General features: G+C 40.6%; 1 protein-coding gene across 8 annotated transcripts in view; it reads left to right on the top strand.

The window, feature by feature from the left end:
- Positions 1-16,640, top strand: part of TRIM36 (tripartite motif containing 36) — an 82,398-nt gene that overhangs the window by 38,898 nt on the left and 26,860 nt on the right. For 4 of the 8 annotated variants that reach the window (XM_034960349.3, XM_055112547.2, XM_034960350.3 and 1 more), the window contains exons 2-3: positions 4,566-4,800; positions 9,805-9,834. In XM_034960349.3, coding sequence (XP_034816240.1) covers positions 4,566-4,800; positions 9,805-9,834 — 265 coding nt within the window. The remainder of the gene's footprint in view (positions 1-4,565; positions 4,801-9,804; positions 9,835-16,640) is intronic. The other 4 variants (XM_003826728.6, XM_055112548.2, XM_003826727.5 and 1 more) reach the window with 1 other exon arrangement.

The raw sequence follows: 16,640 nt of genomic DNA, 5'->3' as shown, positions 1-16,640 counted from the left end.
GTCTAAAATGCTTCTCACTTAAAATAATGAAAGCCTGTAGTATTGAGAGCATTTGTAGTGGTGCTTATACACCTTTTTAAAGGGTCCCCTACATTCTTTTAATATTCTGTTATGGTTAGGCTTTGTGTCCACACCCAAATCTCATCTTGAATTGTAATCCCCAGGTGTTGAGGGAGAGACCTGGTGGGAGGTGATTGGATCATGGGGGTGGTTTCCCCCATGCTGTTTTCGTGATAGTGAATTCTCCCAATATCTGATGGTTTTATAAGGCAGTATTCTCTGTTCTTTCTCTCGCCTGCTGCCATGTAAAACGTGCTTGCTTCCCTTTCTGCCATATTTGTAAGTTTCCTGAGGCCTCTCCAGCCATGCAGAACTGTGAGTCAATTAAATCTCTTTTCTTTATAAATTAGCCACTCTTGGGTATTTCTTTATAACACTGTGAAAATGGACTAACACAGAGAATAGGTACCAAGGTAGTGGGCACTGCTGTAAAGATACCCAACAATGTGGAAGCGACTTTGGAACTGAATAACAGGCAGAGATTGGAACAGTTTGGAGGGCTCAGAAGAAGACAGGAAGATGTGGGAAAGTTTGGAACTTCCTAGAGACTTGTTGAATGGTTTTGACCAAAATCCTGCTAGTGGTATGGACAAAGAAGTGCAGGCCAAGGTGGTCTCAGATGGAGATGAGGAACTTGTTGGAAACTGGAGTGAAGGTGACTCTTGGTATGCTTTAGCAAAGAGACTGGCAGTGTTTTGCCCCTGTCCTAGAGATTTGTGAAGCTTTGAACTTGAGAGAGATGATCTGAAATTGCAACTTACGTTTAAAAGGGAAGCGGAACGTAAAAGTTTGGAAAATTTGCAGCCTTACCATGGAGTAGAAAGGAAAAACCTATTTTCTGGGGAGGGATTCAAGCTAGCTGCATAAATTTGCTTAAGTAAAAAAGACTCAAATGTTAATCGCCAAGACTATGGGTAAAATGTCTCCAGGACATGTCAGAGATCTTGGCAGCAGTCCCTCCGTTTGGCAGGGCCAAACGGGTGCATTAATGAAGAGAGCCCCATCACAGGCCTGGAGGCCTAGGAGAGAAAAATGGTTTAGTGGAGTGGGCCCAGGGCCCTGCTGCTGTGTGCAGCCTCGGTATCACAGGATCCTTAGGGTGTCGCTTCACCAGCCAGAAACCTCTGTGGCAAGTGTTGCCTTTGCCCAAGTTTTGCTCAGGCCCACTGGGCTTGTTCTGCCCACTTGACCCAGCAGGCTGTGCTTGGTTTTCACTACTGGCCCAGATCCCACGGCTGCCAACGGCAAGCCAGGTGCAGAGCAGCAAGGGGTGCATGAGTGAGCAAGCACGGGGTACAGTGTGCACAGCCAGGCATGGTGGCTGTGGCGGGGCAGGCAGGTCCAGGTGCCAGTATGGGCGCCGGCTCCTTGCTGTGGCTGGAACAGGTGTACCACAAGTGGCTCCCACTACAAGCACTGTGGAACATGGTGGCACCCAGAAACTTGGAGATGCCAGGAACTGCAGAGCCACAAAGAGGATGTCACAGCCCTGGCTTGGGGAGCTCCTAAGTCCAGGCTCCCTGAAGGGCTGCAGCTCTTCTCTCCTCTCTTGTCTCCTCCTCGTCACCCACAGCATGGCGAGCAGCAGGGTGTATTTAACGCAGTTTGTGTTACAGCTTGTTTAGTCCTGCCATTTGGCAGGTCCAGAGTTCCTGTACTCTGTCCAGGAAGAATGAGCTACATGGACAACTGGAGGGTGAACAAGGTGAAGAGGTGCTTTATTGAGCAAAAGAATAGCTCTCAGGAGACCTGTCATGGGTAGCTGCTTTCTGCAGGCAGTTCCTCCCAACAACTGCAGCTCTCAGCAGAGAAGAGACCCGGAGTGGGTACCTCCTCTCTGCAGGCAGGTCATTTTGTCGAGTGTGCAGCCCTCAGTGGAGAGGAGACCCAAGTGGGTAGCTCTTACCTGCAGGCAGGTCGTCCTATCATCTGCCAGAGTCTGGCTGAGTTTGCGGTTTTTATGGGCTTCAGAGGGGAGGAAGTGTGTGCCGATTGGCCCATGGGTGGCCATGGGTGGGCCTGGAAAATTCACTGTAAGTTTTCACTCCAGTCAGTGGAACTGGCAGCCTGGACCCTAGGCTTCAGGCTATCCCTGGCTTGAAGGTGGGGTTTCAGCAGGGACCTGTCCCTTTCCTCCCGGGAGCCTATCTCCCTCCCACTGCCATTCATGGTGCCCAGACTGTTTTAGCTGAGGGACGCCTGCAGTACCACGTTGAGTCACCCTCAGCCCTGCCCTTGGCCTCCCTCCCACGTTCATCAGCACCCAAAGTCCAGAGGGAGCTGAGGTGGCAGGGGGCTGGTGTGTCAGCATCTCCTCAAGCACACACACACCTGGCCAGGTCATGTCAGTGCCCGGGCTTGGCCACAGCTTTTCTCCAAAGTCAGAGTGGGCACTGGGAATGGGGAGAGGCCAAGCAGTAGGAGCAGACACTTCTGAGCATGTGGGGGAAGAGAGGCATCCTGGGCCCCCGAGAGCATAGGAATGCCCTAGTCCACAGCTGGGTGGCTGCAATTGCACCCAGGAGCATGGGGCTCCCTCCGCACCCACTCGGAAGGGAGAAGGGCTCCTGCCTGTTCCTGGGTCCCGCTGGCTCTGCAGAGCAAGCAGGTCCGGCTGTGCCTTCCCAACTGCAGCCAGCATCTTTGCAGCAGCTGCTCCAGATGGGCTGCAGCTGCCATCACTGGGACTTGGTGCCCTGTGTCCCAGCTGTTCCAGTACCAGTTGTGGCTAAAAGGGGCCAAGGTACAGTTCAGACCATTGCCTCAGAGGGTGCAAGCCTTGGTGGCTTACACATGGTGTTGGGCCTACCAGTGCACAAAAGTCAAGAGTTGAGGTTTGGAAACCTCTGTCTAGATTTCAGAGGATGTACAGAAACACCTGGATATCCAGGCAGAAGTCTGCTGCAGGGGCGAAGCTCTCATGGAGAACCTCCGCTAGGGCAGTGCAAAGGGGAAATGTGAGATATAAGCCGCCACACAGAGTCCCCACTGGGGCACTCCCTAGGGGAGCTCTGAGAAGAGGACCATGGTCCTCCAGACCCCAGAATGGTAGATCCACCAACAGCTTTCATCATGCGCCTGGGAAACCTGCAGATACTCAATGCCAGCCATGAAAGCAGGTGGTGTGTGGGCTGTACCCTGCAAAGCCACAGGGGTGGAGCTGCCCAAGGCCATGGCAACCCACCCTTTGGATCAGCATACCCTTAATGAGAGACATGGAGTCAAAGGAGATCTCACTTGTGAGCTTTATGACTTAATAACTGTCCTTTTGGGTTTCAGACTTTCATGGGACCTATAGCCCCTTTGTTTTGGCCAATTTTTCCCATTTGGAATGGGAGCATTTATCCAATGCCTGTACACCCATTGTATCCTGGAAGTAACTAACTTGCTTTTGATTCTCCAGGCCCCTAGGCAGAAGGGACTTGCCTTATCTCAGATGAGACTTTGGACTTGGACTTTTGAGTTAATGCTGAAATGAGTTAAGACTTTGGGGGACTGTTTGGAAGCATGATTGGTTTTGAAATGTGAGGACATGAGATTTGGGAGGGGCCAGGGCCACAATGATATGGTTAGGTTCAAATCTTATCTTGAATTGTAATCCCAAGGTGTTGAGGGAGAGACCTGGTGGGAGGCCATTGAATCACAGGGGTAGATTTTCCCCATGCTGTTCTTGTGATAGCGAATTCTCATAAGATCTGATGGTTTTGTAAGGCAGTATCCCTGCTCTTGCTCTCTCTCGCCTGCCACCACGTAACACAGATCTGCTTCCCCTTCTGCCATGATTGTAAGTTTCTTGAGGACTCCCTAGCCATGTGGAACTGTGAGTCAGTTAAATCTCTTTTCTTTATAAATTACCCAGCCTCAGGTAATTTTCTTTATAGCAGTGTGAAAATGGACTAATACATACTCATAAAGTGCTTTTAAGATAATTGCTTTGATATACAGCATGAGAACCTCAGGCATTAATGAAAAATGGTCACATTTAATGTAGAAAATTGCTGATAATTCAGCTTGTAAATAGATACCAACTAGGTTTCCATGAACATACTGACTCAGCCAGTGTTTAATAGCTCCTGTTATTTGTCAGTCACAGTGTTAATTCACTAAATAAGAATATAGTCTTACTCTTAGTGCTGTATTCAAAATTTTTATTGACGTGATCTACTTTTAGGATTTCACCGAAGTCCGAAATCAGTTCACTGGTGATGGAGATTCGAATGATGGCTTTATAATTTTTGATAAAATATCATGGACCCCTAATATTTTACATAATTTTTCTCTTCATTTTTGCCTTTTACTGTCTCATGTTCCTTCAGTTCTGGGTTATGGGTGTTGAGGGCAGTTGATGGTATCAAATTTTATTGGGGAAAATAAATTTAAAATTTAAAAAATCATTTTCTTAATTCTTTTTGGAAAAATAAACACATGTACTTATTCAGGAGGTATAAGAATGTTAATATATTTACCCACTAAGAGCCTTTAACTTGGATTATTTCACTCTCAAGGTTACCATTAAGAATATCGAAAGGGAGCTCATTTGCCCAGCATGCAAGGAGCTGTTTACCCACCCATTGATTCTCCCTTGCCAACATAGTATCTGTCATAAATGTGTAAAAGAACTCCTGCTGACTCTTGATGATTCATTCAACGATGTGGGATCAGACAACTCCAATCAAAGCAGTCCTCGACTTCGGCTCCCCTCCCCTAGTATGGATAAAATTGACCGAATTAACAGACCAGGTATGTGTTAGAACTGTGGGCTGGGATGGTAGTGGGGGTAAGCTGATAGATATGTATTCAGTGGTAACTGGAAGGAAAATTATTTTTGTCATCTTGAGAGTTAATTTTTCCAGGTGAATAAATTAAAACTGTAGTTATGAAGGGGCCTCCCCCACTGTTAAAATGTCAAAATGAACTCTCGTCTTTTGATACATACTTGAAGTAGATATTGGATATTGAACATGAACTTTGTGTTAAACTCCTTTTTAACTGTGTTTGTAAGTCTGGGCACAGTGGCTCACACCTGTAATCCCAGCACTTTGGGAGGCCGTGTCGGGTGGATCACCTGAGGTCATGAGTTCAAGACCAGCCTGACCAACATGGAGAAACCCCATCTCTACTAAAAATACAAAATGAGCTAGGTGTGGTGATGCGTGCCTGTAATCCCAGCTACCTGGGAGGCTGAGTCAGGAGAATTGCTTGAACCTGGGAGGCGGAGGTTGCAGTGAGCCGAGATCGCGCCGTTGCACTCCAGCCTGGGCAACAAGAGTGAAACTCTGTCTCAAAAAAAAAAAAAACCTATGTTTGTCTTTAGGAATTATTCTGACTGTGCGATGTACTTGATACATAGAATAATGGACTACTGAAATACTAACTAGGAAAACATTCATATTTGGTAATAGGAAAATAAATACTGCAGAGTTAAGGAGTGGAACTACCTAATGGCTAGTCCTAGATAACTTTTAAAGGAATTATTTTTTGTCATTTTGTCCCATCTGGTCCCATTTGAGGGTTTTCTTTTCTTTATCCCTCATCTTTTTTTTTTTTTTTTTTTTTTTTTTTTTTTTGAGACAGAGTCTCTCCCTGTCTCTCAGGCTGAAGTGCAGTGGTCCAATATTGGCTTACTGCAGCCTCCCTCTCCTGGGCTCAAGTGATCCTCCCACCTCAGCCTCCTGAGTAGCTGGGACTACAAGCAGGTGCCACCACGCCCAGTTAATTTTTGTATATTTTTGTTTCACCATGTTGCCCAGGCTGGTCTCAAATTCCTGGGCTCAAGCAGTCTGCCCACCTTGGCCCCCTAAAGTGCTGGGATTATGGGCATGAGCCACTGCGTCCATCCTCTCTATCCATTTTTGTCTATTTTTAAAAGAAGGATTTCGAACGTCATAAATAGTAGTAGAATTCTGTGGTAATGTATAGAAAATGAAATTGACGTACAGTACATATATCTTTATTACATGGCCAATGTTTAAATTGTTTCTTGTTGGGATAATGTTACTTTTTCTTCTGGACAGACATTTCAGGATTCATGTAGAACAAAATTAATTTGAAATCATTGGAGACACTGAAATTCAGGGCCAAATACTAGTACAGAAGTCAGCTGCAAGGACCAAAGTGAGTGGAAACAGCACAGTCTCATGTTAGGCATGTCCTTATGGAGGAGAGTCAGTGGTGGTCCTAAGTATCAGACTTCAGAGTGGCGCTTCCCATTTTGGGCTTTGAGGTTTCAAGTTTAATCTTTTTGTTCACTCTGTCAGTTTCTCCCTCTTAAAGTATGGGAGTAAGTTTTTAATCTTGTAAAAAAAATACTTTTCAGAAATAAATCTAAGTTATATTTTAGAGAATGTTATCTTCTTTTGGTCTGTCTGTGATAGGGAGTCTCCTTGGGTGATGCTTATGTGTGCTGCATCAGAGAGTGGAGAAGAGTAGATATGCTGTTTTTAAAACGTGTTTTTTTTTTTTAAATGGCAAAATGGCAATCACTAGTTACATGGATGATGTTTTGCACATATGGAAATTGTATGTATATACAAAAAAACAAGCAGCATCGCATCAGGCAAACAGAAAGCTCAGAGAGTATGAAGTTATAAAGGGTCATGATCATTGTGAAGTCATCACCTTTATGTTTCCTCCCTTGCTGCCAATCTGGCGCACTGAGGAGGGAAAGACAGCATCGCTTGAAATCAGTCCTACTAGATAAAACTTGATATTCTGCTGGTAGATCTTCATTGGCTAATTGGGAACCCATGCTTGATTGACCAAAGAAAACTTTTTGTATATTAATATTTAGCACAAACAAATAAAATTTTAGTTATGTACTAGATATTTCTACTTATAATTAGATTGCACTTATATACATATTTCACAAAATTCTGTAGGCTTTTAATGTTAAGATTTGGCTAGTTTTTTATGTGATTCATATGAAGAACAAGATGAATGATTTTCTGTTTTCAGGAATTTACCTGGCATGGTACTCTGTAGATGCTTAATAAATATTTGTTGAATGGATGTTGAATGAGAAACCTCTGCCACAGGATTTGTACAGAGCGTGCCACAATGGCTTATATTCAGTAATAATGGCATTTGTCTTTCGGAATATGAGCTCCATTACACCATACATTTCACTGTCTAGATCCGAAATAGAATTACTGGAATGTTTCTCCCTCTTCTTTAGGAAGAACCCTATGAAGTTAGATTATGTCCTGAGAGGGGAAACTTAGAATGGTGGAGTTTGAAAACTTTTCTCTGTAAAGAACAATTATAGGAGATGAGGAGGGATGACTGCAGAATATGATAGTTTTCTTATGGATAGAACGAGTATGCTGGATATCTCTAGCAGAGGTTCCAGGTCAATGAGTAGATGGAATAGGAAAGCAGATTTAACTTAGCATGAAAGAAGACACACACACACACACACCCCACTAAGGCTGTCCAGAAATGAAATGGGCTAAGTATATCAGACTTCTGCCACTAAATGTGTTTACATCAGGTGTCAAATTTAGATGCTGCAGGGCCAAGCAGGTGCATTAATGAAGAGAGCCCCAGGCATAGTAAATATAGGACTCTCCTTCATTTTAGTTTTTCGCTGTAAATATGGAGACAATAAATATTTGATTTTCCCTTTAGCTCAACTACTGTAAGAAAACCATCAGCCCAAAGTGACAGCAGCCAACTGATTTTAGGACTCCTTATTGGAGAAGTAGGGTGTGGTTTGGGACTGTGGAGACTGAAACGGATGCCTTGTTAAAGGGGGCAGTAACCACTTGGCAGTGTCAGAGTTGAAGATGCCAGATTGTCAGATTTATTGGTTTTTCACAAAAACTTGATGGTGGTTTCCATGTGAAATCTGTTTTTTAAATATTTTCAATTCAGATTATTTAAAAATACCACACCAGCTCAATAGGGCAGGACAGCCAAAACATATCTTTGGCTGTGACCCATGCAGCATTTGGGCCGTCAGTATCTGAAGACTTTGTTTAAAACAATGGTTGGGTGACCACTGTCTGCAATATTGTGGAGGGTATTTCTGCTGTGGGTGGTAGGTTGAGCCAGTTGTTCTGTCACATGCCATATCTCCAGCACTGAAGTTCTATGCCTTATTAAATACCAGTGGCATTCATTCATTCAACAAATATTTGAGCACCTGCTGGTTACCAGATATGGCTAAATGGTTAAGAACAATGAGCAAGATAGACCCACTTTCTTTCTTTCTTTTTTTTTTTAAAGACACACACCCCTTAGCATTGTGCAAAGCTTTATAACAGCTGTAATTACTAGAGCATAGTCCTTTATCACGAACATACACAGATCAAGTTAACAAAGAGAGAGCACCCAAAGGGTGAGAATGCTGCAAGTATGGAAATCATTCCTGGAGGTTTTAATGCAAATTTTAGGATTGTCCTTCACCAGTTTTAAACTAGTAGAAGTCATTGCAGTGCAAATGTGATGTTACTTGCCATCTATTTATTGGGCATTTGCATATAATTCTTTTTTTGGTAGATTCATGAGTAATATTCCTTTTTTTCTGACAGCTTTCTTCTTAAGTTTTTATCCTTTAGACATTTATTTGAGACAGGGTCTCACTCTGTTTGTTACCTGGGCTGGAGTGCAATGGCTTGATCATAGCTCACTGTAACCTCTAACTCTGAGGCTCAAGTGATCCTCCTGCCTCAGCCTCCTACATACCGGAGACTAGAGGTGCATGCTACTCACTCGCACCCTGCTAATTAAAAAATTTTTTTTGTGGAGATGAAGGTCTCACTTTGTTGCCTAGGCTGGTTTCAGACTCCTGGCTTCAAGCAGTCTTTGTGCCTTGGCCTTCCAAAGTGCTGGGATTACAGGCGTTATTCACCGCACCCGGTCTAGTTTTGCCACTGGTCTAATAAAGGGATTAATTAAACCCGGATTGTCCAGTATGGTAGCCACTAGCCACATGTGGCTATTAAGTGGTTGAAATGTGGCTAGTCAGAATTGAGATATGCTGTGAGTTAAAATACACAGAATAAAAAAGACTGTGAAATGATCTTTAATAATTGTTATATTGTTTATATTTTGAAATCATAGTATTTTGGATATAGTGGGTTAAATAACATTAAAATTAATTTCAATTTTTTAAATATGGCTACTGGAAAATTTAAACTTATGTATATTGTAATTTTGGCTCATATATTTCTTTTGGATTATTTTGCATTAGATTTTTGACAGTTTTTTTTAAAGGGTACCTTGAAAGGAGGGTAAGATTTGTGTGCATAACACAGTAGCATATTAAATTATGTACAAATAAAAGCCATATTACTGTATACTTTTGATCATAAAGTATACAGTAAGCTTTCCCCCCATTTTGTATTTTCTGGTTGTCTAAACTGAATATGTTCATTTTAGTTTTTTTTTTTTTTTTTTAACAGTTATTAGGTCAGTAAAAAGTCAAACAAAAGATGTTTGATTTCACTTTGTATTTGCAACATTTACCTTAAGTATGATTGTTTAAAAATACACATCTATATAGGACAAAGTATTGTCTCATAAGTGCTATACCCACAATGATTATAATAAGATTGCTTGATGTATGTTTTATGCTACTGGCTTCATAAATACTATGTGTACCAGGAAAAACACATTTTTACTGTTAATTCAATAATTGTATTATTTTCAGGACACAGTTACCGCTTTCTCTTTTGTTAACAAGTTGTGAATCTTCTCTTTGAAATTAAATTCTAAATCCAGCTTTCTGTTCATTGTTCACAGCATCACAACGGAGATCTGTGGGGTGGAGAGGTAGAAAATGTTTTATTGCTTTTGTGGCCGCAGGCAATATAGTGTTAGATTTAAATTAAATAATCTTGTGTAAGATTCTTAAACATCAGTGGTCAAGTCTTCAAAATTGTGTAGAGAGTGAACAAATTGGGCTGAAACGACTTAAAGGTCAACAGGACTAAATTTCCAAGCAAGTTCTGATGTTTTTAAAAGAAAACACTGATTATTGGTGCTTGCATTTTGTCAATATACATGACAAGATATTTTTGAAGAAAATGATTTATACCGCTTTTGTTTTTTGTTTATGATATCTTAAAAAATCCTTTACATTTACTTAGTGAACAAAGCTTGATATTGCTACATTTAAAGGTTAAATAAGCTAATGCTTTCTTATGTATTGAAAAATTTGATTAAAGGTATTGATTATTTTTCTATTTAATGATATCTTTGCTTGTTTTATACATATAGAGTCTTTTCTTTGTTGATGTTTTAAAGTACTTGGCATCAGAGTTTTAGCATTGAGGTCTTACCCACTTGTGGGTAAATGTACACTCCTTTATTAGACTTTCTGAAATATTTGATTCTATGTAAAAGATGGGGCAACCTATCTTATTAAAATTTATTTTTACTCCAGTTGACCTTTAAAAATAACATTGACTGCTTTTTAATGGAATGCTGGTGATACCACCATCTATTTCATGGGAGAATACTTAACACCTGAAATTTATCCCCTTTCTGTCTTTCTCTCTTTCTTCTGCATTTCTTGATTTAAAAATCTTACAGCCACAATTAGAAGCCACGTGTAATTCTTTTTCTTACAGGTTTTTGAGAATATAAATTTTAAGTGTTGAAATTTAGTAATTAGAAGGAAAGATAGGACCAGTTTGCTTTAAAAAAGCTACTACCCATTTTTGGTTCAGAGGGTAGTTGAGAGAAATAAATTTTACAGGGTGAAGAATGCTGATATAATACCCAAAAGGTAAATGTAACTCATAGGCGTCAAATAGTCAGAATGTACCAAAAGAAGCATTAAGGTGGCAGCATAAGATATCAGGCCACTGCCAAACACCAAAAGCCCAACAGTAGTGTCCACCATTGGGAGAGGTAGTTCATGAACTGTCCAGGGATAGTGATGGGGAAGTCGCAGCCAGAATACGGGAGAGGATGCAACCGGCAGAGGTTTGGAACCTGTTAGTTATGAACTGACTCTCTTCTCTTTGTTTTGAAATACTTTATTTTCTCTGTGATATTTAAATGGTTAAACAAATGACTGAAAGCTGACTTTTTTAGGGGATTTGCTGTAAACCAATTTGAAAATTTTTAGAGTCTTTATTTTAAAATTATGCTGACTTTTTAATCTACCTTCAAAGGAAAGATTTGTGGGAAAAAGAATAGATTCTGTAAGGTGCTGGTATATAATTTGCAAATATTATTGTCCCCACAGATTCAGTTTGATGTATAAAATTGCATTTCTTGGTCTACATTACTTCCTTACCTTTCCAAGCCATCATTACTTTTCTTTCTTTCTTTTATTTTTAAAATTTTTTTATTTCCATAGTTTATTGGGGTACAGGTGGTGTTTGGTTACATGAGTAAGTTCTTCAGTGGTGATTTGTGAGATTTTGGTGCACCCATCACCCGAGCAGTATCCACTGCACCCTATTTGTAGTCTTTTGTCCCTCACCCGCTTCCCACCCTTTCTGCCTGAGTCCCCAGAGTCCATTGTGTTATTCTTATGCCTTTGCATCCTCATAGCTTAGCTCCCACTTACGAGTGAGACCATATGATGTTTGGTTTTCCATTCCTGAGTTACTTCACTAAGAATAATAGTCTCCAATCTCATCGAGGTCACTGTGAATGCCATTAATTCACTCCATTTTATGGCTGAGTAGTATTCTGTCGTGTATATATACCACAGTTTCTTCTCAATTCATAGGCATTTGGGTTTTTTCCACGTTTTTGCAACTGCTACTTGTGCTGCCATAAACATATGTGTGCAAGTATCTTTTTTTGTATAATGACTTCTTTTCCTCTGGGTAGATACCCACTAGTGGGACTGCTGGATCAAATGGTATTTCCACTTTTAGTACTTTTTTTTTGAGATAGAGTTTTGCTGTTGTCGCTCAGGCTGGAGTGCAATGGCGTGATCTCGGCTCACTGCAACCTCCGCCCACCAGGTTCAAGCAATTATCCTGCCTCAGCCCCCTAAGTAGCTGGGATTACAAGTGAGCACCACCACATCTGGCTAATTTTTCTATTTTTACTAGAGATGGGGGTTTCACCATGTCAGTCAGGCTGGTCTTGATCTCCTGACCTCAGGTGATCCACCCACCCCAGCCTCCCAAAATGTTGGGATTACAGCTGTGAGCCACTGTGCCTGGCCTCTACTTTTAGTTCTTTAAGGAATCTCCACACTCTTTTCTGTAGTGGCTGTACTAGTTTACATTCCCACCAGCAGTGTAGAAGTGTTCCTTGTTCTCTGCATCCACGCCAACATCTACTGGTTTTTTTTTTTATTATGTCCATTCTTGCAGGAGTAAGGTGGTATCACATTGTGGTTTTGATTTGCATCTCCTTGATCATATAGTGATACTGAGCATTTTGAAATATGTTTGTTGACCACTTGTATGTCTTCTTTTGAGAATTGTCTATTCATGTCCTTAGCCCACTTTTTGATGGGATTGTTTTTTCTTATTGATTTGTTTGAGTTCATTGTAGATTCTGGATATTAGTCCTTTGTCAGATGTATAGATTTTGAAGATTTTTTCCCACTCTGTGGGTTGTCTGTTTACTCTGCTGACTATTCCTTTTGCCATGGAAAAGCTCTTTAGTTTAATTAAGTCCCAGCAATTTGTCTTTGTTTTTATTGCATTTGCTTTTGGCTTCTTGGTCATGAACTCCTTGCCTAAGCCAAAGTCCAGAATGGTTTTTTCAATCTTATCTTCTAGAATTTTTATAGTTTCAGGTCTTCGGTTTAAGTCTTTAATCCATCTTGAGTTGATTTTTGTATAAGGTGAGAGATGAGGATCCAGTTTCATTCTCCTACATGTGGCTAGCCAATTATCCCAGCACCATTTGTTGAAAAGGATGTCCTTTACCCACTTTTATGTTTTTGTTTGCTTTGTTGAAGATCAGTTGGCTGTAAGTATTTGGGTTATTTCTGGGTTCTCTATTCTGTTCCATTGGTCTATGTGCCTATTTTTATACCAGTACCATACTGTTTCAGTGACTATGGCCTTACAGTATAGTTTGAAATTAGGCAATGTGATGCCTTCAGATTTGTTCTTTTTGCTTATTAGTCTTGCTTTGGCTATGCGGGCTCTTTTTTGGTTCCATATGAATTTTAGAATTTTTTTTTTAATTTGTGATGAATGATAGTGGTATTTTGATGGGGATTGCATGGAATTTGTAGATTGCTCATGGCAGTATGGTCATTTTCACAATATTGATTCTACCTATCCATGAGCATGGGATGTGTTTCCATTTTTTGGTGTCTTCTATGATTTCTTTCAGCAGTGTTTTGTAGTTTTCCTTGTAGAAGTCCTTCACTTCCTTGGTTGAGTATATTCCTAAGTTTTTTGGTTTTGGGGGTTTTTTTGCAGCTATTGTAAAAGTGCTTGAGTTATTGATTTGATTCTCAGCTTGGTCGCTGTTGGTGTACAGAAGAGCTACTGATTTGTGTACATTAATATTGTATCCTGAAACTTTGCTGAATTTTTTTATCCATTTTAGGAGCTTTCTGGAGGAGGCTTTAGGGTTTTCGAGGTAAAAAATCATGTCATCAGCAAACAGTGATAGTTTGACTTCCTTTTTACCGATTTGGTTGCCCTTTATGTCTGATTGCTCTGGCTAGGACTTCCAGTACTATATTGAAGAAGGGTGGTAAGAGTGGGCATCCTTGTCTTGTTCCAGTTATCAGAAGAAATGCTTTCAACTCTTCCCCATTCAGTATTATGTTGGCTGTGGGTTTGTCATAGATGGGTTTTATTATATTGAGGTATGTTCCTTGTATGCTGATTTTGCTGAGAGTTTTAATCATAAAGGGATGCTAGATTTTGTCAAATGCCTTTTTAGCATCTGTTGAGATGAGCATGTGATTTTTGTTTTTAATTCTGTTTATGTGGTGTATCACATTTATTGACTTGCATATGTTAAACCATCCCTGCATCCCTGGTATGAAACCCACTTGATCATGGTGGATTATCTTTTTGATATGTTGTTGGATTTAGTTAGCTAGTATTTTGTTAAGGATTTTAGCTTCTGTGTTCATCAGGGATATTGGTCCGTAGTTTATTTTTATTTTTATTTTTATTTTTGAGACGGAGTTTCGCTCTTTGTTGCCCAGGCTGAAGTGCAGTGGTGCGATCTCGGCTCACTGCAACCTGTGCCTCCCCGGTTCAAGTGATTTTCCTGTCTCAGCCTCCTGAGTAGCTGAGATTACAGGTTCACGCCACCACACCTGGCTAATTATTTTTTTAAACAGTGTTTTGCTCTTGTTGCCCAGGCTGAAGTGCAACAGCACGATCTTGGCTCACCACAACCTCCGCCTCCCAGGTTCAGGCGATTCTCCTGCCTCAGCCTCCCGAGAGTAGCTGGGATTACAGGCATGTGCCACCATGCCCAGCTAATTTTTTTTTTTTTTTTGTATTTTTAGTAGAGACGAGGTTTCTTCCTTGTTGGTCAGGCTGGTGTCCAACTCCTGACCTCAGGGGATCTGCCTGCCTCAGCCTTCCAAAGTGCTGGGATTACAATCGTGAGCCACCACACCCAGCCTGGTCTGTAGTTTTCTTTTGTTATGTCCTTTCCTGGTTTTGGTATTAGGGTGATACTGGCTTCATAGAATGAGTTAGGGAGGGTTCCTCTTTCTCTATCTCATGGAATAGTGTCAATGTGATTAGTACCAATTGTTCTTTGAATGTCTGGTCGAATTCTGCTGTGAATCCATCTGGTCCTGGACTTTTTTTGTTGATAATTTTTAAATTACCATTTCAATCTTGGTGCTTGTTACTAGTCTGTTCAGGGTATCTAATTCTTCCTGATTTAAGCTAAGAAGGTTGTATCTTTCCAATAATTTATCTGTCTCTTCTAGGTTTTCTGGTTTATGCACATAAAGGTAGTCATAGCAGCCTTGAATGATCTTTTGTATTTCTGTGGTGTCAGTTGTAATATCTCCTGATTCATTTCTTATTGAGCTTATTTGGATTTTCTCTCTTCTTAGTTAATTTTGCTAATGGTGTATCAATTTTATTTATCTTCGAAGAATCAGCTTTTTGTTTGATTTATCTTTTGTGGGTTTTTTTTTTTTCATTTGTTTCAATTTCATTTAGTTTTGCTCTGATCTTGCTTATTTCCTTTCTTCTGCTAGGTTTGGATTTGGTTTGTTCTTGCTTTTCTGGTTTCTAGAGGGGTGTCCTTAGATTGTCTCTTGGTGCTCTTTCAGACTTTTTGATGTAGGCGTTTAGGGCTGTGAACTTTCGTCTTAGCACTGCCTTTGCTGTGTTCCAGAGGTTTTGATAGGTTGTGTCACTGTTGTCATGCAGCTTGAAGAATTTTTAAATTTCATCTTAATTTCATGTTTTTTTGACTCTGTGCTCATTCAGGAGCAGGTTATTTAATTTCCATGTATTTGCATGGTTTTGAAGTTTCCTTGTGGAGTTGATTTCCAGTTTTATTCCACTGTGGTCTGAGAGAGTGCCTGATATAATTTCAATATTTTTAAATTTATTGAGGCTCATTTTGTGGCCTATCATATGGTCTGTCTTGGAGAAAGTTCTATGTGCTGTTGAATAGAATGTATATTCTGTGGTTGTTGGATGGAATGTTGTGCATGTAAATGTTAGGTCCATTTGTTCCAAGGAATAGTTTAAATCCATTGTTTCTGGCCAGGTATGGTGGCCCGGCACTTTGGGAGGCCAAGGTGGGAGGATCACCTGAGGTCAGGAGTTCGAGACCAGCCTGGACAACATGGTGAAACCCTGTCTCTGCTAAAAGTACAAAAATTAGCTGGGCCTCGTGGCACCCACCTGTAATCCCAGCTACTCGGGAGGCTGAGGCAGGAGAATCTCTTGAACCTACGAGGTGGAGATTGCAGTGAGCTGAGATCATGCCACTGCACTCCAGCCTGGGTGACAGAGCATGACTCCATCTCAAAGAAAAAAAAATTCATTGTTTCTTTGTTGGCTTTCTGTCTTGATGACCTGTGTAGGGCTGTCAGTGGTGTATTGATACCTCCCAGTATTACTATGTTGCTGTCTATCTCATTTCTTAGGTCTGTTAGTAATTGTTTTATAAATTTGGGAGCCCCTGTGTTAGGTATATATATGTTTAGGATTGTGATATTTTCCTGTTGGACAAGGCCTTTTATCATTATTTAATGTCCTTCTTTGTCTTTTTAAACTGGTTTGCCTTAAAGTTTGTTTTGTCTGATATAAGAATACCTACTCCTGCTGGCTTTTGGTGTCCATTCACATGAAATGTCTTTTTCCACCCCTTTACCTTAAGTTTTTGTGAATCCTTATGTGTTAGGTGAGTCTCTTGAAGGCAGCAGATAGTTGGTTGGTGAATTCTTACTTATTCTGCAATTCTTTGTCTTTTTTTAAGTGGAGCATTTAAGCCATTTACATTCAGTTGGTATTGAGATATGAGGTACCATTTCATTTACTGTGCTATTTTTTTTTGCCTGTATACCTTGTTTTTTTGTTTGTTTGTTTTTTAAATCTTATTTTTGTTTTATAGGTCCTGTGTGTTTTATGCTTTAAAGAGGTTCTGTTTTGATGCGTTTCCAGGATTTGTTTCAAGATTTAGAGCTCCTTTTAGCAGTTCTTTTA

Source organism: Pan paniscus, chromosome 4, assembly GCF_029289425.2.
Source record: "Pan paniscus chromosome 4, NHGRI_mPanPan1-v2.0_pri, whole genome shotgun sequence".
Taxonomy (NCBI): domain Eukaryota; kingdom Metazoa; phylum Chordata; class Mammalia; order Primates; family Hominidae; genus Pan; species Pan paniscus.
The sequence above is the reverse complement of the archived record's forward strand: the minus strand, read 5'-3'. Positions and strand labels throughout refer to the sequence as shown.